The sequence below is a fragment of the Mugil cephalus genome, chromosome 20 (assembly GCF_022458985.1).
Source record: "Mugil cephalus isolate CIBA_MC_2020 chromosome 20, CIBA_Mcephalus_1.1, whole genome shotgun sequence".
NCBI classification, from domain to species: Eukaryota; Metazoa; Chordata; class Actinopteri; order Mugiliformes; family Mugilidae; genus Mugil; species Mugil cephalus.
Genome location: NC_061789.1, coordinates 3,181,917 through 3,205,023, shown reverse-complemented (window position 1 = coordinate 3,205,023; position 23,107 = coordinate 3,181,917). Strand labels below are relative to the sequence as shown.

The 23,107-nt window shown below is 42.0% G+C and overlaps 1 protein-coding gene across 1 annotated transcript; it reads left to right on the top strand.

The window, feature by feature from the left end:
* The first annotated feature begins 1,028 nt into the window (after positions 1-1,028).
* fscn1a (fascin actin-bundling protein 1a) lies at positions 1,029-18,215 on the top strand. Its single transcript, XM_047572083.1, has 5 exons — positions 1,029-2,217; positions 12,466-12,622; positions 14,191-14,312; positions 15,592-15,759; positions 15,865-18,215. Exons 1-5 carry the CDS (start codon positions 1,377-1,379, stop codon positions 16,071-16,073), a joined length of 1,497 nt encoding a protein of 498 aa, XP_047428039.1. The 5' UTR covers positions 1,029-1,376; the 3' UTR covers positions 16,074-18,215.
* Positions 18,216-23,107: the final 4,892 nt, after the last annotated feature.

Sequence of the window (23,107 nt, the reverse complement as noted above, 5' to 3'; positions counted from 1 at the left end):
ACATAATATACATTATATTGTTGATAGTAGTTGTGATAATAGTTTTTTCATACCAAATGTTATAGATAACAATAATTTATACTTAGAAATGACATAAAGCCACTTAAACATATCTCTTTCAAATTTAACCTCCTGAGACCCGGCGTCCTCATATGGGGACATTATGTTTTAGGTTTGTTGCGGCTTCATTTAGACCTGTTGTCCTCATAATGAGACACTTTTATCTGCCATGTACTGGTGGCGAAGGGTCGATACACTTGTTCATTTATGTTTATTAACTTTTCTAGTTTGATGTGACGTGAAAATTTATCAAATTTACGAGCACTCGTTTGAGTGTGTTGGAATTTCATCGTTTCAAATTCTGCTTTTGCATTAAAATGAACAGTTTTATAGTTTGGTAACTTACTTCCAGGCGATGATTATTTTTTATATGTTTTCCATCCTAATAATCCCAAATATCTAAAGATCTTAATGTTATCTTAAAGAAATTACGATGTATTCCAAACGAATGAGAATTTTATGGTTAATCAGTGAGATTTTATGGTGATCTCTATTTCTGTGTAACAGTATTCTGGGTGGATAAGTGGGGTGGGGGTTTGTTTTTATTTTAAAGAGCTATTTAGGTCAACAAACACATAAACTTAAGAATATTTTTACCTGTAATCATTTTTGGAGGTTTTGCTGGAGTCAAATTGACTCCACCGATAAAAACGTGATAGTAAATTTGAAAGTAACTGGAGGGTTAAAAGGATTCCTCATTATTTTATGTGATTTATGGGACAGTTGTGTTTGAGTAAACGCAGCATGATGCATTTTCTTCTTCTTTCTTCCTTTTTTGTTTAATTTTTTATTTTTTTTACTGTGTGCCAACTTTGATTAGTCAAGAACAAAACCACTTAGAGTGATTCTGACTTTTGTGATAGAAACTTGAGAGTCTTGTCTTTCAAACGAGACCAAGAACACGCATGAGCTCCACGCATTCAGTTTTGTTTTTTTTTTGTTTTTTTTTGGGAACGATAAGAGGTTAAAGCTACTTTGTCACTAATCTTCGTGGCGCTCTGGATGGGAGGGTGCTTGTCCTGTGACGTCACAGACGGTCATATAGGCTGCAGCTGTGGCGGCGGTCTCGCGCAGCTGACACAAGCACATCCTCCACTGAGGACCGGTGGCGCGCGCTCCCAGACTCCCAGTCCGCCACACGCGCTCCCCAAACAAAGAGAAGCACGCGAGGCAGAGGAGCATCCCACCCTTTCAGCCGCGAGCTCACGACCAGAACCGCCCCCCCTCCTCCTCTTCTTCTTCTTCTTCTTCCTCCTCCTCTTCTTCTTCTTCTTCTTCATCTTCATCCCTCTCGGACGCATCAGAACCGGTCCGGTATGACGACCAACGGCGCCGCTAACGGGACCAGCGACATGCTGCAGATCCAGTTCGGACTCATCAACTGCGGGAACAAGTACCTGACGGCGGAGACGTTCGGCTTCAAGATCAACGCGTCCGCCACCAGCATGAAGAAGAAGCAGATCTGGACCCTGGAGCAAAGCGGCGACGACTCCAGCGGCAACGTCTTCCACCTCAAGTCACACCTGGGCCGGTACATCGCCGCGGACAAGGACGGCAACGTCACCGGAGACAGCGAGACCCCGGGCCCGGAGTGCCGGTTCATCATCACGGCCCACGATGACGGCCGCTGGTCGCTGCAGTCCGAGCCGCACGGCCGGTACCTGGGCGGAACCGAGGACCGGATCATCTGCTTCGCGCAGACCGCGTCCGTGGCGGAGAAGTGGAGCGTGCACATCGCCATGCACCCGCAGGTGAACATCTTCAGCCTGACGCGCAAGCGGTACGCACACCTGAGCTCCAAGGTGGACGAGATTGCCATCGACCGGGACGTCCCGTGGGGGGTGGACTCCATGATCACGCTGGTGTTCCGCGACCAGCGCTACCACCTGCAGACCTCCGACAACCGGTTCCTGAGGAACGACGGCGCGCTGGTGGCCACCACGGACAAGAGCACCGGCTACACGCTGGAGTTCCGCTCCGGTAAGGTGGCCTTCAGGGACTGTAGCGGCAGGTACCTGGCCCCGTCCGGGCCCTCTGGTACCATGAAGTCCGGGAAGAGTGGACGCGTGGGGAAGGACGAGCTGTTCGTGCTGGAGCAGAGTCACCCGCAGGTCGTGCTCACGGCTGGGAACGAGAGGAACGTCTCCACCCGGCAAGGTGGGTGTGGTGGCCCGGTCCGGTCCGGTCCGGTCCGGTCCTCTGGGGTGATGGTGGTGATGGTGGTGGTGGTGGTGTGTGTTGGTGGAGGAAGGCTCAACGTGAAGGAATGTCACACACACACTCGCAGTAAAATACACAACAGGGGCCTTAAACACATATTTAACCACACTAAATATGAGTCCTTGAACGCATCTTAAATCATCTCCATGTTGATTGATGGTCTGTGTCTGGTGGATCCTTCTTTCCTTCCTTACTTCCTTCCATCCATCTTTCCTTCCTTGTTCACCATCTCATTCCTCACACCTTCCTCCCTCATGTTTCTTAATCCTTCCTTCCTTCCTTCCTTCCTTCCTCTCCCTCTTTCTTCAACCCTTCTTCCCTCATTGTTCTTTTTTTTTTTAAATAATTTTCCTTCTCCTCACCCCTCCCCCACACCCCTAGGCCTCCGCAGTCATTTATCATAGATCAATGTTGATGGACCTTATTTAATCCTCATATGTACCAAGAATTCCCCCTCCTCCTCCCTCTCCTCCCCCTCTGTGGTCTCTAATGAACATTTAAACTCTTTAAATCTATTTTTGGCGTCTGGGTTAGAGAACGTTGTGCGGTTTTGTTTTCCGGAAAGTATGATCTGGTCCCCATCATTTAATTTTTCCTCCCCTGTCTCTCAGTCTCCGTCACACCCTACGAACGCTATGTTTGTTCTGTCTGCTGCCTTTTGTTTAGTTGTCAAAGGGATATTTATCCACTTTTCTCTCCATCAGCAGCTGTAAGTGTTGGGTTTTGACACAAAATGGAGGCTGGGGGGAGGTGGGGGGGCTGAAGCAGGAGGCTGTTGGGCCTTTTATATCATGGAGTTATACTAAAATCAACACAATTATTCACATGTACACAGATTTTAGCAGCTTGCATTTAAACAATATGATGCTGATTCATTAAGAGCGTCTAAATTAACGATCAATTCTTGCACCCAAATGCTCATTTGGTTTGTTTTCGACTTAATTTTCCTGCAAACAAGTTAAGATTGTGGGAATTTATCGAGGTGAAGCGATGCCTTCGATGGCACAATCTTCTCTGTGCTGTATGTAAAGATGGACGCCGCCCGTAGAGTTTCTGAAAAAAGGGAGTTTTGAAGCTCAGTGTCTTGTCTCCGGTCGCCGCCATCTTGGCAGTCGCTGACTCCACTAGCAATAGCGTCGCCAGCTTCAATTCTTTTCACAATCAGAGTCTGGTATCATCTGGATTTCATTATGGGCCTGGTTTCAAAACCTCTGTGCAACTGGTAAGTCCAAAAACCAATCAGAACCCTTTTGATGTAGACGAACTGAACGAATGAATACGGATGTTTGACTTCTGTTGCATGAATTGCAAACAAACGGGCAGATCTTTGCAGGAGTGTAATCGGTTTCCAACAGAGAGACTACGGACCAACTTTCCACCACAATAAGATTATAGGTGGTCAGTTAGTCTGAGTTCAGTGCTATGACTCAACCCAACTCCCCGGTGTTCCTATGATCCACTGACTGTATCTAAAAATGAACATCACCCGTCACGTTTTCTGAAGAAAGGAATGTTGAAGCTCTGTGTCACGTCTCGACTGTCGCCATCTTGGAAACTCCTGACTCTTCCCAACTCCCAGCAAATTAAAAAAAAAATGTTCAAAGAGGTGGAGCATGAGTGGAAATTTTAGCCTTGATATGATTTAAACAACCAAGATTTACCTGAATTTACCCCTGCACAGTTGTCATGAGTGGAGAAATTGGCTAAACCACATTGTAAACAAGTCTATTTTTGCATTTTTAACATTGACGCTAGCTTGATTTTTAATTGTGCTCAGAGGTTGCTGCCTGCTCAATTGCAGCTTGTTGTGTTTGGCTTGATTTCTTCATTTTAGCCTTTGTGCTAAGCTAAACATATTTATTCTTGATGTAAAGTTGAGTGCTTTAACATGGAGGTCTACTTTCGGAGCCAGCCTCTAGTGGAGTGTTGTGGAACTGCACATCAGTTCTTCACAAGGTTGGCATTCATATATAAAGTATTACGAGTTATATAAAAAGAAACGACTGGTATCTGTCGTTCTTTAGTGGATGTTTCAAAATGCCTCCTGGGAGGTCAAAGGTCAGCTAGAAGTCTGACGTCCTGCTCGGTCGACCGCATAGTGGAGCAGGAAAACCCTCAACATTTAGAGGGTGATCATGTTCAAGCCTCCAACAACTGGATCATTGTGAAGTGGATTAAGTTCTGAGTGGAATTAAAACTGGCTCCAGATGTTTTTTTTTGTTTTTTTTTTTCTAACCGACAGCTGCTCCTATTCCCAGACCTGAGCCAAGATGGCGGTCGAGGTTGGCTGGTTTGATTCTTTTTTGACTGGCTGTAGAAGAAGTGGGTCAGTCTAAAAGCTGCTTTTTGGTCCAATCAGAGCTGTTGATTCTGTGGCTTTAATTGTTGTTTATCAAGATCCAACACCGTAAATCTAGATTGGACATCCTCTCATTTAGCTGGAGACAGAATTGTTGACTCAAGACGTTTTCATTCCTCAGATTAAGCACCAGACTCTTGAGTCCTCTGCGGTGTTTCTTTTATTATAACTGGAAAGGAGACTTGAATGAATCATTTCTTTCTTTCTTTTTTGTTTCTAATTGCCATTAAAGTGACTCTGCTTGTTTCCGGCTCGTAACGCCTCTCGTCAATGGACACAAATTCCCAGAGAGACCGTTTAACGACCCCTCACGTGGACCGAGGCGCAATTACCAGTGCGTTAGCCTGGAGCCCGGTGGCCTTTTAAGTGGTCTGCTCTGCCCCTTAAACTGTAGCACAAGTGTGGGTGAAGCCTGAGCTCTGGTTTGTCAGCTGAACGGATGATAGGCCGTCACATCCTGCTGGCTACTGGTGTGACCACTGACTGCTGACTACTCTTTGTAATTATCTCGCATATGAATTTGATCCCTGCTGGATGTTTTTTAACTGGATAGGCGTCAAGCTCCCAGAAGACATCTAATGTTGGAGGCAGTCAATCATTCCTGCCTTCGTCCTGTGACTTGACCTTTTTAAGTGATCACAGGAAATTCAATCTTCAGGCCTTTTTGAAGTTCTACCGAACACACGGCTAAAACCACATGAAAAGACTTGGAAATTTGAGGGCATGGTCCAGAGCTTTGGGGAAGTAACATCTTTCCCCTTGTTGCTGAAAGTCTCTTCAGTGTGAAGCCGGAGCCGGTTAGCTTAAGCAAATGAGGTGGAACATAATTAGTTAGCTTTTAACCTACTGGTGGTAAATTTAATCGGCTTTAAATTGCATGTAACACTAGAACCATTCAACCTGCTCTTCCTGGTTCCTCTCTTGTTGTTATGCTACGCTAACATGCATGCTAATGTTATCTTGTTCGACTCTACCCAAACACTTGTCTGCAATCTTTTTTTACCAGTGAGGTTAATTTAATTTTTGTTTCTACTTCCTGCTTCACTTTCAACAACGGCGACTGAAACTTCCGTCCAAATTTCACCAAAGATGAGTCATACAAACATCTCCAAACCTCCTCAGTTTTCCTTACAGATTCTTAGTTGATCCAAATCAATCAATTTGAAAATTTTGCGGTGAAGATCGTCCGACACTTTAGCGCAGAAGAGGGCTAAGTTTATTTTATGTTTGCTTGATAACAGTCATCTGATCTGTGTCCTTTGTGGACTCTTTGGTTATCGTGAAAGTATTGGACATGCTATCTCATGTTAGCTTAGAGGGCTAGTATGTTTACCGTTGCTTTATAACACCATCAGCTGCTCCGTGTCCTTGTATGCACTCATTGGTTTGTGGTGCTTAAAGACTAGTCTCTTTTAAATCAGGAGGTTTAAAACAATCTTTAAACCTGTCATGTTACCAGATGATCTGGTTTTAGCACCAGATGTCTCCTCTTGATTATCAGAAATGGTAAATTTAACAGTGATGTTTGGTCAATCTTGTTGCCGTTGGACAGAGCCAGGCTAGCTTCTCAACCTGCCTCCAGTCTATGTGTTGTGCTAAGCTAACATGCATGCTAATGTTATCTTAGAGGACTAGTATGTTTAACGTTAAAAATACCATTGGCTGCTCCATGTCCTTATAAACTCTTATTCATGTGCGTGCTTGACGAATAGTTTATTTCATTGGTTAATATTATGAAAGTGAAGATTTTAAATGAGAAGATTTAATCTTTAATCTTTAAACTTGTGACATTACCAGATGATCTGGTCAGAAATGGTAAATTTAACGGTGATGTTTGGTCTATCTTGTTGCTGTTGGACTTAGCCAGGCTAGCTTCTTAACCTGCCTCCAGTCTATGTGTTGTGCTAAGATAACATGCATGCTAATGTTATCTTGCAGGGTTAAGTTTACTTTTATATTTGCTTGAGAACATCTGAGTCCTCGTAGACTGTCATTGGTTGTTGTGTTGGACGAATTGTTTCTTTAATTGGTTAATGTTGTCAAAGGGCAGATTTTAAATCAGAATGTTTAAGAGAATCTTTAAACTTGTCAGATTAATGAGGCTAGCACTAAGTTTCTCTTCTCGATTGTCAGAAATGGTAAATTTTGGTCAATCTTGTTGCCATTGGACAGAGCAAGGCTAGCTTCTCAACCTGCTGTTATGCTAAGCTAGCATGCACGCTAATGTAATTGTGAAAGTGCATATTTTAAACGGGAAGGTTTAAGAGAATCTTACCAAATGATCTGGTTTGCACCTCCTGCATGAGGCTAACTTCAGATTTCTCCCCTAGATTGTCAGATGCATTTAACGTGTATGTGTCATGCTAAGCTAACTGCCTATTGGCTTTAGCTTCATATGCACACAAAAGACTTGAGGGTTTTTTTTTATTGTGATTGTTAGAGGATTACTAGTTTTATAGTGGGTGGTAAAGGTTGGAGTGGTGTCGTGTTTGGCCATGAGTCAACCCATGTCGGCATCCTTCACCCCCAACCAGCAGGAAATGAGACACACGGCTTCGACCTTGGCTGTGGTGTGATAATCCCTGCAGGGGCATGTAACACATCAGCACAGTCACCCAGCAGAGAGGGGGGAAAAAAAAAAGATGGAAAACGATCAATTTATGCATCATTAGTAATTCTCATAGGCTGTGTTTGCTGTCTGCAGACGGTTTGATGCGTTTATGGACCATTTATGTGTTTGCATTCCCACAGGGAAGCCTCAACGTCGCCTCCTTTTTATGATATCACGCTCTTCAGCTGCTCCCTCCTGTTTGTGACACATGACATGAGCTTAAAATCAGTTTACAGGAGAAAGATTTGCTGTCTCACATGTCTGACCTATTTTTTATTTTTTTTATTATTTTCTGTCGGCTCAGCTCTCGGTTGTGTGTCTGTGTCTGTTTGGAGCAGAACAAAAGGCCGATGATCCGGCTCCCTGTTTGTGCCCCAGCTGGTCGCCTCCTCACTCGGGCCCGTCGAACAATAGCAGACACACAAACGCACACAATCGGAGGTTTGATGGGATGGCGTGCGGTCTCCTCCACAGACGGGGCTGAATGAGGTGGGCGGGGCGGACGGTGCAGAAGATGGAGGGGTTTGGTGTGGGTTCGGCGTGGAAAGATGTGCGTGATTGCAGACCTGCGTTAAACTAAACTCGGTGCAGCCTCGGCCTCGGACTCTCTCTGGGTCACGGCTGCAGCTACACAGACCTCATGTTGTCGAGTGTTTCGTCTCCTCCTGTTAATATTTTTCTTGTCCCAGTGATAACGGACGGACGAGGCTGTGAAAACAGACGTCCTCTTTTATCTGCTCTGTTCCCAGAACAAGTTTCCTGGTTTATTTTCATATGAGGAAATTCTTTTTTTTTTTTTTTTTTTTTTTGTTTAATCCTTTCCTGTGAGATTACGCCGGCTAACGCTATCTGGTTTATGTAAAGCGTTTTGACACTAGCTGATTCTTTCTCAGACAAATTGAAAACTAATTTATTGTATTAAAGCTAAAAAACCATCATGTGACTAATGAGTCTCTGAATCAGGACGGAGAGAAATGTAGGAAACGTTTAGAGCTGACACAAACGATTGTTTTGATATAATTCGGTTCATACGTAAGTTGCAGCTGCTCTTATGTAACCATCATTAGCTTCCAGCTTTAAGTATTTAAGGGATGTGCGAACTAAAAATAAAGAATGTTGCTAACGTTGACATTAATGTTAGCAGCTAACTAGATGCTTGTGCGAGGCGAGTCTTGTCTTGCAGATTTTTTTGCACGTTCTTGTCTTTTATAGTTTTGATGGACTGATCCCAGATATTCCAGCTCCGTTGCCCGTTAGACATGATACTGTTTGGTCATAGCTTTTCCAGTGACATCACGTCTGACCCCGTTTACCACGACTGAGCAAGTGCATCAAAGACACAGAGGCCGATTATTGAGAGAAACAAAGCTTCAAAAGATAAACAATGACGCAGATTATTAAGTTAGTCACTGACAATTTTGATATAGTCCATGTAATCGTGACTAGTTGATTAATCTTGGCCACCCTAGCAACGCTTCTAAATAACTAAATAATGATAAAATTGAATTGAAAAACTCTCTCTAACCTCATGGCGCCCTCTCTACGGGATGTTTCGGTTTTCCTTCCAGATCAGGAAACTCGACCAGATCATATCTTGAAGGAGATTTATAAACAGATGTAAATGAAACGACGACTTCCTGTTAAATCTACTGATCAATGTAGATTAAAACGGTCAATTTTAAATAAAACGAGGAAGAAAAACCTTCTGTAACTTTGCATTTTGACATTTTTGTGTACAGTAGCATGGTGGCTAACTGGTAGCTAGCTTGGAGGGCTAGTATGTTCGTTGTTTCTTTCTTTGGTTATTGTGGAAAAACTGGTGTTTAATCACGTTATACAAGTAATAATGCAGATTAATCGACAAGTTACAGAAAGTTTCCGCTAACTGCAGTGGTGGTTTGTGTCGTCCTGTCCTCCATTTTGGTTCCTAACACTATTTTCACCATTTGCGATATTGGGCTCGGAGCGTAGTCTGAACCAAGATGGAGGAGCAGTGGTGGCGTTGACGGTAGTTCCTTTTCAAATAAAGAAAAATGCAGTCGTGTTTACATCCTCCATGGAGAGTTTGGAAAGGTAGCACATTTATTGTTTGTAAAGATAAATGTATGGAGTTTTACTGGTGTCCTTTACACCAGTGGTGCAGTGGAAAGGAAACTAATGACTGGAGGAAAATTGGGAAAAAATATGTAGAAAAAAGGCACAAAATGCAAGTTTTATAGTTTTTTTTTGTTTGTTTTGTTTTTTTTGCATAATTATTTGTGTATACTTTTGTATTGTTCTATTTTTTTTTTTGTTATTTGTTCCTTGAAATGTCTTGTCTTTGTATTTTCATGTTCTGCTTGAAATATATATGAGGTGGTTACCGTGGCAACCGGAGCCAGAAATGAGACGTGGGAATAATAAATGGCTGTTCCTGTGCTACTGTACAGAGAGGATCAGAGTTCAGCTCTTCTTCTCCTCCTCTAATATGTTCCTCCAAGCCCTCCTCCTCCTCCTCCTTCTTGTCGGTTACATTCCTCTTTGTACTCCTCCTCCTCCTCCTCCTCCTCCTCGCCACCATGTGGTTCTCATTATGGTCGGTTATATTTTCCTTCTCAATCGTCTGTGTTTTCTGCATGTGTGTGTGTGTGTGTGTGTTACGTGTTACATCGCCACATATTTCTGCAGAAACTCGATCCCACGTCGACTCCGGCAGCAGGAGTTTGTTCAGCGGCGTCTTGTGTGTGTGTCTTTGTTTTATTTCCAGTGTTGTGTAACGCTTCGCTGGGATCGTGGTTGATCTTTAATACACGGTCAGCATCTTTTAAAAAACCGACTGGCCTCAAACTGAACTCGTGAGCTGGTGGTTAGAAAACGTCAGAGAAACCAGAGGCTCAATGCTAAGCTAGTTAGCTAGCTAGCTAGCTAGTTAGCTACAGCAAAGAGTCGATTACTACGTTTACATGGACAGTACACCTCCACTAATCACCTATCAAGACTCATACTACTCTTCTTCTTCTTCTTCTTCTCCTTTTCCTCCTCCTTCTCCCTCCCTTTCTTCTTCTACTCCTATTTCTTCTCCTCCTCCTCATTGTTCTTGTTCTCCTCCTTTTTCTTGTTCTCAGATAAAAGAAGTTTTATCTGAACTTTATCTACAACCCTGATTTAGAAGAAGGAGGAGGAGGAGAAGAAAGAAGAGAAGAAGGAGGGAAGGAGAAGAAGAACAATGAGGAGGAGGAGGAGAAGAAATTGGAGTAGATTTCTCCTTCCCTCCTTCTTCTCTTCTTTCTTCTCCTCCTCCTCCTCGTCCTAAATCAGGGTTGTAGATAAAGTTCAGATAAAACTTCTTCTTCTTCTTTATTTCCAGTAGACTTCAGTCTCAGTTTTGGTCGCCACCTCTTTATGTATAAAGTTTTATAGTGATTGATGTTTCTTATTCTTTGGAGACTTTTTTTAAACACACATTTATCTGATGAGAATGATTTAATTTTAGTCTCTGATCTTATTTTTACTGAGAGAACAAGAAACCGTGGAAAAACTGAGCTGGAGCGTGTCGAGGTTGGAAATGGAGACGTTCAGTAAAGCCAAGCCTCCCCCCCTCCCTCCCCCCCTACACATACACACATATATATATATATATATATATATATATATATATAAATACATACGTATCTGAGCCCTGCGGTCATAGGTCCATCCACAACATGACCTCATCCTATACAATAGCCTCGTTTGTGCGACATGAAGTGTGTGTTGATGCTGAATCGGCCTCTTTGTTTGGTCTTAAGAGCCTGAGCGCGGCTGATGTAGCTTTAATGAGCTCTGGTTTCTGAACACATACAGTTTGATTGTATGAACAGACTTAAAGCTACTAAACAGTGTCATTACTGACTGATCGCTGGTGTTTGTCCAGCTGACTGATTATAAAGCGACATTGTTGGTGTTTGAGGAGCTTGAACCAGAGACGGTTTAACGCGTATCGACTAAAAACTATTTGATGGGTTGTTGTTAAAGTTTTGTGAGGCTTATTGATCAATACAGATGGATGAATCCTCCATGATGTGACTAACAGGCTTCAGATTTGCTCTTTAGTGCTAGCGCGATAGCATAGTTTAGAGTTGGCATCAATTTATTGACCTTTTATGTTTCATTAGTGGCTAAAAAAAAATGCTAAAGGTAATTAAATAGTTTGGTATATCCTCAGCTGTGCTTGTGTTTGGCATTAATTATTAAACTACTGCGTCTTTAACAGTGGACAAACCCTGCATGACGTTATCTTTATGTTTCCTGAAGGGTGATTTTGAAGCTCAGTGTGGAGTTTATGGCCGTCGCCATCTTGGAAACTTCTGCAAACTCCTAGTTAATTCATAAATAATTGGCAAAAAAAAAGTGGAGTTGAGGCAAAAGACGGCCGGTAAAGACACCCACTTGATCTACGTAACTTTAACTCGATATAATTTAAACAGATGAGTTATATAAAAATAATTTCACGTACATTTGTCATGGATGCAAAAATTAGCTCTAGAGACCAAAACAGTTTCATTACCAGGTCGCAACTGTGTTTATTTCTGCTCATAAGTTGAACATGATCGATGGGAGTTAACTCGCTTTTAGATCCTCTAGTGGACATTAGAGGAACTGCACGCCAATGTTAGCTTTATATTTCAACTGCAGAGGATGCCGTTTAGCTTAGCTTGTTGTGTGTAGCTTGTGATAGATGCTTAGATGAATCATTCCAAGTATAATAAGTAGAATATAGCTAAACATATAATTACATAACATAACACATATTTATTTAATGTTTAAAGTGGGGGTGGGTATTGTCAAGGACTTTACGATACGTATCATGATACTTGAGCAATGATACGATACATTATTACGATATATTGCAATTGTAAATGTTTAGTTTGAAGTCCAAACGTCTCACCAGATTCATCTACACCTTCTTTTCACCCATAATCATCAGATGTTAGCATGCTAACCGTGGTATAAATCATTCCTTTTAGCGTGTTAGCAGTAAACTGACCATGCACCCTGACCCTGTGAAGTACAGTGTGGTCTGTCTGGACTGTGACAGATGTGTGTGCAGCTGTGTGAAATCCTCCTCTAATCTGATCTGCTGCTCATTTAGTTCATGTGTGAAGGATGCTAAAGCTAATCTGCAGCCCTCTGATTGACCCTGCTAGCCTGTATTTTTTATTTTTTTTTACTAACCATCTGTCCCCGCCCCCCCCAGGTATGGACCTGTCGGCCAATCAGGACGAGGAGGGCGACCAGGAGGTGTTCCAGGTGGAGATCTGCCGTGAGAACAGGAAGTGTGCCTTTCGAACCGCTGCTGGGAAATACTGGACCCTGACCGCTAACGGCGGGCTGCAGTGCACCGCCTCCACCAAGTAAGAACCGACACATCCGCAACATCCACAACACCCACACCTGCTGCCGTCCGTCCTCTCGTCTAATCTCTCAGGGACGAGAGAATCTGGAGGCCGGTTCGTCACAGCTCTGAGAGTTTTCTCTGTGTTTAGTCTGAGCCGTGACCTGAGGAGTGATTTCATGTCACGGCTGTGGTTCGTCTGGGTGGAAGACGGAGCCGATGTATGTGCAACCTCAACCTGTAGAGAGAGTGATTATCTTTTATGTGCCTTCGTTCGAGAGCTGCCTCTTAACCCCCGACCTCTGACCTTTAATCCTGAGCTCCTGGATGATAAATCTCCACGTTCAAAAGTGTTAGGACCCATTATTTAGCAGACTATCGGTCCAGGGTTCATCCTGAAAACAACTGGATACAGAGACACAGGTTCCAACTCTAAGAGGAGATGTTTTCTTAGACTTTATTGATCCACGTCAGGAAATTAAGGCGTTAAAACCCAAACACAGAAGATTCTGTGTTACAAGTTAAATGCAAAATAGAATAAAGAAAGAGAAGAAAAACAGTATAAAAGTAGTTATACTACTACTGCTGCTACTTAATAATAGTAACAGTAATAATAGAAATAATACAAATAATAGTGGAAAATATAAAAAATAAAAATTAAGAATAAAAAAATAAAGAATAAGAAGTAAAAAGAAGAAAAGCAATAAAAATGCAATAAAAAAGAAGCAAGAATCAAAATTAAAAAATAAGAAGCAACAAATAAAAATAAGAATAAAAAGGAGGAATAATGAGTGAAGAATAAAAAGTGAAAAATAAAAACAATAAATAAGAAGCAAGAATGAAAAACATAAATGAGAAGCAATAAATAAAAATAAGAATATAAATAGAAAAAAGAAGCAAAAAAATAAAAAGAATAGGAAGTGAAAAATAAAACAGCAATAAAAACACAATAAATAAGAAGCAAAAACAAAAAACAATAATAAAAAAAGCAGGAATGGAGCAAGAAAAAATCTGAAATAGGAAACAATAGATAAAAAGTAAAAAATAATAAAAACCACAAAATAAAGAAGCAGTAAAAAGAAAAAAAAAACAATAAATAAGAAGCAATCAATAAAAAATAATAACCTATATCTATTCTATTCTTTCTAAAAACCAAATGTTTGGGGAAAAACCAGAGTTGGTTAAAAGTCTGAGGCTGAATAAACAGACGTGACATTAAGAACAAACTCCAGCTGGAGGATTTCTCAGAACAGAGACGATCCTTTGACGCTGGGGGGGTCACGCTGTAAAAAGTTCACCACACGCCTCCAACACATTCTTCAGATTAAACCACAAAAATGTTTTTCTTTCACCAACTGTGGTTCGAAAGGAAAAACGTTTCAGAGCTTCTTTATGTGGAAAAAGGTGAGAAGAGTAAAACTTGATCTGAGAGTTAAAAGGATTAATGAAGCTTATCCCTCCAACAAACAGATCAAGTTACACCACAAGCTCCTTAAAACCCTGTTCACACCTCATACAAGTCTGCTGCTGGATATTTAACCGCTACGTACGTTTAATTCTTCCTCCACTTTCTCTCCGTCTCTGCAGGTCGGCTAATTGCTACTTTGACATCGAGTGGCGTGGGAAGAGGCTGACTCTCCGTGCTGCCAACGGGAAATACGTCGCCGCCAAGAAGAACGGCCAGTTAGCAGCAACCATCGACTCTGCAGGTCGGTCTGAGGCTGCCGCTGATCTTTGCTGTTTGTTTATTTGTCTATTTATTTATTTTCTCCTGCGTGGGAGTCTGTTGCTTCGCTGCAGCCTTTTTCCAGTTAGTTTTTGCCAGGCTCCGTTTCACATGAGTCACGTTGATTGGAAACATGGTGAGAAAGCGATGAGTGAGCAGAGTTTTCCTCTGACTCTGTTTTCTCTGATCGAGTGCAGGATCCCAGAAATAAAAAAACCTGCAGCTGTTTGTTTTATAGCCTGGAAACTAGACCTGAAACGTGAATCTGGTGAATGAGGCCTGAGCTTTAGTTTGGTGTCTTCTCCAAGGTGTTTAAAAACTAAGCATCATCTTTGAACAGGAAGTAGTTTTTGTCCTCATACGTGGACATGGGGATTAATTCACCGTATATTATAATAAAGTCACCAATAAGTAACAAAAATATGAAACTGAGCAGAGACAGAATTGTAAATAATTATTTCCCAGTGTCCTCAAACAAGCTAATTAGCAAAGTTCTAGCTGGTTACTATTGATCCAATTTGTTACATTTGTGCAAATGAGCAAAGATTTAACGACAAAAACATCAGGAGGTTCAAGAGAAACCTTTTACAGGAGGTGGTTCGGGTTTCAGGTGCTGGTCATTGGGTTACGTTGGAGGGTCCAGATGTTCAGATGGAGGTCCAGATTGAGGTCTAAATATTAAGTTGGGGGTCCAGATGTTACGTTGGGGGTCTAGATGGAGGTCCAGATGTCAATGTCAGGGTCCAGATGTTAAGTTGTGGTCTGGATGTTCAGTTGGGGGTCTGGATGGAGGTCCAGATGTTAAGTTGCGGGTCTGGATGGAGATCCAGGTGGAGGTCCAGATGTTAAGGTCAGGGTCTAGATGTTAAGTTGGGGATCCAGAGGTTGGTCCAGATGTTAAGTTTGAGGTCCAGATGTTAAGTTGGGGGTCCAGATGTTGAGTTGGGGGTCTAGATGGAGGTCCAGATGTCAATGTCAGGGTCCAGATGTTAAGTTGTGGGTCTGGATGTTCAGTTGGGGGTCTGGATGGAGGTCCAGATGTTAAGTTGCGGGTCTGGATGGAGGTCCAGGTGTTAAGGTCAGGATCTAGATGTTAAGTTGGGGATCCAGAGGTTGGTCCAGATGTTAAGTTTGAGGTCCAGATGTTCAGTTGGGGGTCCAGATGTTCAGTTGGGGGTCTAGATGGAGGTCTGGGTGTTAAGTTGGGGGTCCAGATGTTGGTCCAGATGTTAACCTGGGGGGGGTCTCGTCTCCGTCTCCAGGTGAGTCTGAGGAGTTCCTGATGAAGCTCATCAACCGTCCCATCATCGTCCTGAGGGGGGAGCACGGGTTCATCGGGTGCAGGAAGGTGACGGGGACTCTGGACTCGAACCGCTCGTCCTACGACTACTTCACCCTGGAGTTCAGGGACGGAGCCTACAGCCTCCAAGGTCAGAGTTCATTCATAAACTCACAGAGAAACTGTAACAAACACTCGTATATACAGTATCTATTTGTTTACTTCCTGTCTCGTCTTTCTCCCTGGTTGTGTCCAGACTCCACAGGTAAATACTGGATGGTGGGCAGTGAACAGTCTGTGGTGAGCAGCAGTGATTCTCCCGTCGACTTCTTCTTTGAGTTCTGCGACTACAACAAGTTGGCTGTTCGTCACGCCGCCGACGGCAAGTACCTGCGCGGCGACCACGCCGGCGTCCTGAAGGCCAACGCCGACGACCTGGAGACGGCCACGCTGTGGGAGTACTGAGACCCCCCCCCACTCCCTCCTCCCTCCCTTCCCCCTCGCCCCCCACCACCACCCTCATCCTAAAAGGTCGATAGACTGCACAGAGAGAACAGGAAGGATAAAAGAAGAAGAGTCCTTCCTACCTCCCTCCTTTTCCCCAGCTCTTTATCTGTTGCCATAGTTACCACGGGGGCTGTGCACTTTTCTCTGGTTCGCTGCTCAACCTGCCCCCCCCTTTCTCCAACCTCCATATCCTCCCTCCCCATCCTCCATCTTTAAAGCCTCCCGTCCTTCCGTCCTTCCTTCCTTCCTCTTTCTTTCTTTCAGTTTGTCTTTCTACTCGTCTCTGTTATTGTCTGAGTGGCGGCGAACGGTGGCAGTATTTAATTTGTCTCAGCCGGTCTGGTAACCCCCCCCCCCGACCATCTTATTCTCGTCTATTTTTATTTTCATCTTTATGTTTCTCTGTCTACCTGATCTAAAGTCTCAAAAAAACAGACTGGATAAAAAAAATTAGCTATAAAAAAAAAAATTAAAAATATAAAAAAAAAAAAAATTATCTTTAAATATCTAGAACGATGTTTGGATCTTGTAGGTTTCCTGCCTCTGTCAGACCAGGCTGTTATTATTATTTTGTTTTTATTTAGTTTGTGATGATATAACTGGAATGAGGATGAAGATGAAGATGATGATGTAAATGACGGGTTTCATCTCAACCGGTAAAACAGTTCACGTCTAGCTGCGTTCCCATTGGTTGGTCCAGGAGACCAAAACCAGGAAGTAGGAAGTCACACACGTCTTATTGGAAACAAAATTAACATTTCTCCATTTTTTTTTTTTTTTTTTTTTTCTACCTGATCTATAGTTCTGAAACGGATTGGACAAAATTATTATTATTATTTTTAATTTTTTTTTTTTATATCCGGATCTATCAGACCAGGTTGTTTTTTTGTTTTTTTTGTTTTATAAACATATATATTTAAATATATAAACTGGAAAGAGGATGATGAAGATGTAAACAACAGCTTTCATCTCAAGCCTAAAATATTCAAAAAAACACGTTTACATGCTCAGCTGCATTCCCATTGGTCCAAAACCAGGAAGTAGGAAGTTTAAAAGTACGTTTCATTATTATTATTATTATTGTTATTATTTCTACCTGATCTAAAGTCCCAACATGGACTGGATAAAATTTGCTGGAAAAAAAATCTTGAACACTGTGTGGATCTTGTAGATTTTTATTGGTTTGTGATGATATAACTGGAATGATGAAGATGGTGAAGATGTAAACGACAGCTTTTCATCTCAAGCATAAAATATTCCAAAAACCTTTCCTACGTCGTTCCCATTGGTTGACTGGGCGAATCCAAAACCAGGAAGTTTAAAAAGACGTCTTATTGGAAGGAAAACATTTCCTTTTCTATGTCCAAGGCACAGACATTATTAACATGGGCCACTGTACAGAACATAGAAAGTGGAGTGAAATGATTTATTTGAAATTTTGTATTTTTATTTTTAATTTTTTTTTCCAAAAACCTTTCACCTCAGCCTTTTGAGACCGGATTCACCGTCCAAACTAGAACCTGGTGCTACTAAATGACTTTCCTAAATCTAAACCTGCTTCTTTCTCAGTTTTAATTTCTGCTTCATTTAAAAAATATAAATAAATAAAAAAAAACACCAAATTTTTATTTTTCTCGTCTATGAAAGTGGAGGAAGAGATTTTTGTTTAAAAAGTTAATGGTTTTGTGATGCAGTCACGTAGCACAGTGAAAACCCTTCAACAAAGCCATCGTCAGCTTTTTTTTTTTTTTTTTTTTTTTTTTTTTTTATGTGAAGGGCTGAGAATCGAGTAAAAGTAAATAAATAAAAGGAGCATTTCTCTCCTCAAAGAACCCGGAGTCACCAGGAAGTAACCAAGAGGAACAGATGTGGAAGGGTAAACATGTGGTAATGACTGTGCCTTAAATGTTTGGGCAGTAGAAACATTTAAATAAAAACCTAGAAGAAGAATGAAAAGTCTTTGCTTTGTATAACTGGAACTTCCTTTTGTATTATTATTATTTTGTATAATTTTCTTTTGATATTGTGGATTAATCTCTCTCTTGTGCCATTGGTTCACCTGAAATCCAACGACCAATAAAACTGGGATTTGAAACGCTGTTGGTGCCTCTAGTTGTGTTTTTTTTTAAACATATCGTTGTTTTACTTGTGAAGTCTCCATCAACACTTCAGCTACGAGGTTAAATAAATTTGTCTCCTGTTGTTGTGGTCGGAGATGAGCCGTTTCCACGGAGACGAAATGAAGTGATCTGACCAGATAAACGTTTGTTTACATCTAAACATCTGTCACCGTGAAACTTCAGGCTCTGTTGTTATGGAGACAAATCTACTGGAAATAAGACAGAAGAAGAAGAATGAGGAGCTAGAAAAATAAGAAAGGAAGGGATGAGGAATAAGAGAAGAAGAGAGTGACAGGAGGTAGAAGAAGAAAAAAAATAAGAAAGATGAGAAGAGGAGGAAGAACAAGAAGATTGATTAGGTACAGGAGGAGTAGAAGCAAAATAAGGAGGACATAAGAGAAGGAGGAGGAGATAGAAGAAGAAGAAGAAAGGGAAGAGGAGAATCTAAATAGAAAATGAAGGGAGAAGAAGAATGATTGGGTATAGGAGGAGTAGAAGAAGAACGAGGAGGAGAGGGTGAAGGAGAATGAGTAGATGGAAAAGGGAGAAGAAGAAGAAGAGAGGAAGATGATGGAAGAGGTTGAGGAAGAAAATAAGGAGTAGAAGAAGAAGAACCAAGATGTCTTCCAACGTTTCTGATCCCACTGACCAGAGAGAAACCAGTCGTTTATGAGGTTATTGAAGGTTTTAACCACCACCTCCTCCATCTGACACATGGACTCATTCTGCCTGTTATTAGAGGACGAGTGGAGGTCGCCCACTTACCCACATTCACACAGGAACACGTGTTTGTTTGTGTCTTTGTGCAGAAGGACGACGACCTCCCGTCAGATTCTCACCGTTGAGCCGAGGTAACGATAACGACCGAGCCTCTGGATCAGGCCTCTAATCCGTCTTCTCCTCCCGTCCTTGGGGAGGGGACGAGGGGGGGTGGAGGGGGGGGGGTGGAGGGGGGGTGGAGGGGTTACCAGAGGAACGCCCGACACGGCAAAACAAACACACACACACACACACACACACACACACACACACACACCCTCCCCTTCCAAACCTCCTCGTTTCCAGCCTCGCTGTCACCATGGAAACACCAGCTGCCAGGAAGCTGAGGGGTCTGATTCAAAAGAGAAATGAGAAATGTCAGAAAACCTGCAAACGCCGGAGCCTCTGAATCCTCTCCAATCAAATCTGCATCCATTTGAGTTTTTTTTTTTTTTTTTTGTGGTTCAGTGGGTCAGTGTGTAATCTCTCCTCAGGGGATGAATATGCAGCTTTATTTATATAACACATTTCAGACACAGGACGTTACATGAAAAAAACATCAATCATCAAATCAACAACAATAGAAAGACATAGCTAAAGCTAAGCTAAAGTAGGGCACGGAATAAGAGACTTACTTTTAAATAATTATGAATCAAAAAGCATTAAAGGAGCTGCAGCTAAAAAATACAACTAGAGGAAACTGCTAACATGCTAACAAGGATAATTCTATCACATGAGGTTGGATCAGGGTGGTGTTTTGGATAATTTTCACCTTCTAAAGACGTCATCACATGACTCATTTGTAGGTAGACGAGTAGTTGGGGAGGAGGGAGGAGTCAGTCGCTGCCAAGATGGCGGCTGAGACGCCGCGCTGAGCTTCAAACCTGTGAAATGTAAATAAAGATGGACGGAGGAACAGCTCCTCTAAAGTGAAGCAAAAGCAAGTAGAGCTCCCCCTGTTGTCTGGACGCTCCAGTACAGGTCATAAGCTCCACCTACACCATGTTAGTGGGCGGGACTTGGGCCAAACTGAAACACTAAAACAGGCATCAAATAATTTTTTCCAAGGATGGTTTCTGTCGCAAGATGGCGAAGCCCGTATACCCGGGAAAATAGCCTCAGTTCTGGCCAATGAGAGGAAGTGGGGACACGTTGTCCATATTTATATACAGTCTGTGCATTAAACAGGTAACATCATGGAGGATTATACTTAACAGCTGATTGGACGTTCTGTCAATAACAAAAACACAACATAAAGAGGCTGTGATTTGATCAAGCAGCAGTTCCACTAACGTCCACTAGTGGCAGGCTCTGAAACCCTGTGGAAAATCCATGTTAGCAGAATTAGCAGCCAGTTAGCTTAGCCTACATGCTAGAAACAAGGAAGTAGCTAGCTTGAACAGAAAGAAGTCGTTCTGGGAAACACTTTGGAAATATCGCGGAAAAAATACTTTGTATGCAAACATCCTGTTGCACTTGAACGCACCATTGGGATGTTTTCAAAGAGGAAAGATTCAGTTTTTCTGACTGAAAATCAAAATCTGGATCAACACTAAAAATGTTGGCTGGTGTCCTTTTAGTTTTACATTATTTACCTTCGCTACAGAAGAACCTTGGTTTGATTGTTTTTTTTAGCTTTTAGCTTTTAATAAACACGGGTCATTGATTCTTTAGATATTCACTGATTAAACAATGTTACATTAGTATAAAAGACACATTTCATCCACACCAGCAGCTCTTATCGGAGTCGTGTCCATAAACACGGCGTCCTTATCTGCTCCGAGATTTAAACCATTCATTCAGAACAATAACCGCTCCTCGGAGCTTTTTGCCTTTTTGTTTGTGCAGCGTCGCCGGTGAATGGGTTTCAGATTTGAGCTGAAAATACGAAGCAGACGTGACCCAGGTGTCCCGGGACAAACAGCGGCCCCGCTGCCACTTCCTGTTATTCTGGATTCAGTCTCGGTGGCTGTGAACGGTTTCCAGAGAGTCCTGTGATGTCTGAGAGGAGTCGGTGAAAAGGATTCATATTAGACTTAGAGATCGTGGGATGAGCTCAGGGAACCGAACAAAGACACAAGCACCAACGTGATGTGTGCATATTAAAGGCCGGCGGCGTCCTCGGGGACCGGTGGTGTCCCCGATGGGTTCTGCCGCTCCACCTCCGCCGGCTTTGTTTGGCTCTGTTATTGTTTGTGTGTATCTTTAATGACTGAGTGTATTTTTAATGAGCTTGTGCTTTTACAGCTGCTCAGCTTCCTGTTTCATGTCCCCGCTAATCTATTGACCTGATAAATACTTAAATACAACCTGCTGTTACATCTTAACCCCCATTTTAATTTCATTTTCATTTTCTAGATTAAATCTAAACATCTGGATCGATGCTAAAACGAGTCTGGAGTGTTCTTTAGTTATTTAAAAAGTGGACCAAGATTAAGTGCTGATCCAGATGTCTAGATTTTAGCTTTTCAATTATAAAACTGAATCTTTTGGCTTTAAAAAATGTTGGAAAAACATGTTCAGGTGCAAAAGGAAGAAAGGAATCTCACATATAGAGACCAAAGACTCTTTGAGTACGGAGCTGAAACATGTTTATTTCTGCTGTAAAGGCTTTTACATGGAGGTAAATGGGGATTGACTCACTTTTTTGAGTCAGCCTCTAGTGGACGTAAGTGGAACTGCATTATTTTGTTTACGCTTGTCGTTAGCAAGAAGTTGCATCCAATAATTATCTAAGAAAGATTATAAAGTAAAATATTTAATTTGTCTGAAGCTCATTTATGACCAAATATCTCCTTATCAGACGTTAGCATGCTAACCTCTCGATGCTAACACACGGAACACAGAAGATGTTTGACCGAATACAACTGAATGTTTCCAGCCCCTAAAAAATAATAGATCAATTGTTCGATTAGTACTTTAACCACCCAGATTGCTAATGTTAGCGTAGCCTAGCGTTTTTTGTTTTAGCCACTTCCAAGATGTCTGCTAAGATCCACTAAAACACATCTTCCGCTAACATCACATCTTAAAACTCCTAAATCTACACACTACACTGTTTAAATTTAAAAATCTGACCCGATGATGGTGTCAAACCATGTGGAACCCGTCGTAGCGATGAACCCGGCCACTGATGAGATGTTCAGTTCAGTCTCCTGTTGTCAGATTATTTTTAAACCCGACACAAAAGGATTGTACCTTCATCTCGTCCTACGGGGGGGACGGCTCAGCGTCGCCACCGGTTCCTCTTTATTCATCCTAATCTCGTCAGATAATCCCGTCCTTTGCTTTATTTTCAATTAAATGAGTAATTAGAGGATAATTCTCTTTAATACCATCCAACTCTAATCCAGAGCCAATTCTCTTGTCTCTCAGGCCTCCAGGGGGGTTGTTCAGGGGCTTTAAATGAAGAAAAAGAAGAACAAAACAGGAATTGTTGAGGATTGAGGCCGTCGGGGTGATGGGTCACATGGTCGGAGGTCGGGCCTCATGGAGGGCGACTACTACACCAGTCACGGGGTCACGGTGGCTGTAAACAGCAGCGGAGGAAACAATGGACGTTGTATTAGAGGAACGACAGCATCTCAGCCTGAAGGCGCAGAGTTTAAATATTTACCAGTCATCGCTCTGTTTTTGTCTTTTAGCAACACATGTTAGCTCCACTGGTTCAGACAGAAACGTCTCAACAACTACTGGGGTTATTGCCGTAGACTCTGGTAGAAAGTTTGGTTGTTCCATGAAAATCTTGTACAGATTCAACTCCTTTACTTAAGTAAAAGTAAGAAAGTACAGAATCTAAAATGTTAAAAAGTAAAAATTCTTATTTTTTTGCTAACTACTATAATTAATGGAGAAGTTACGAGATATTTAGCATTAGCATGCTAGCATTTAGCAAAGATCGGGTATATGGAGAAGTGACAAGATATTTAGCATTAGCATCCTAAATGCTAAATATCTCGTAACATTTACATGTATCCAAACCTTTGACAAATGCTAGCATGCTAATGCTAAATATGTCATAACTTTGTGACTCCATCAGGAAACTTTTTTACAACTTGAAAGAAACGTCTTTTTTGTTTGTTTTTGTGAGTTCAAAAACTAATTCTCCTTCTT

Bases quoted from the DNA above. Each gene is read 5' to 3' on its own strand.
- fscn1a (XM_047572083.1), top strand. From the start codon at position 1,377: ATGACGACCAACGGCGCCGCTAACGGGACCAGCGACATGCTGCAGATC. The intron at 2,218-12,465 runs GTGGGTGTGGTG...CGCCCCCCCCAG, and splicing joins GAACGTCTCCACCCGGCAAG to GTATGGACCTGTCGGCCAAT. The intron at 14,313-15,591 runs GTCGGTCTGAGG...CTCCGTCTCCAG, and splicing joins AGCAACCATCGACTCTGCAG to GTGAGTCTGAGGAGTTCCTG.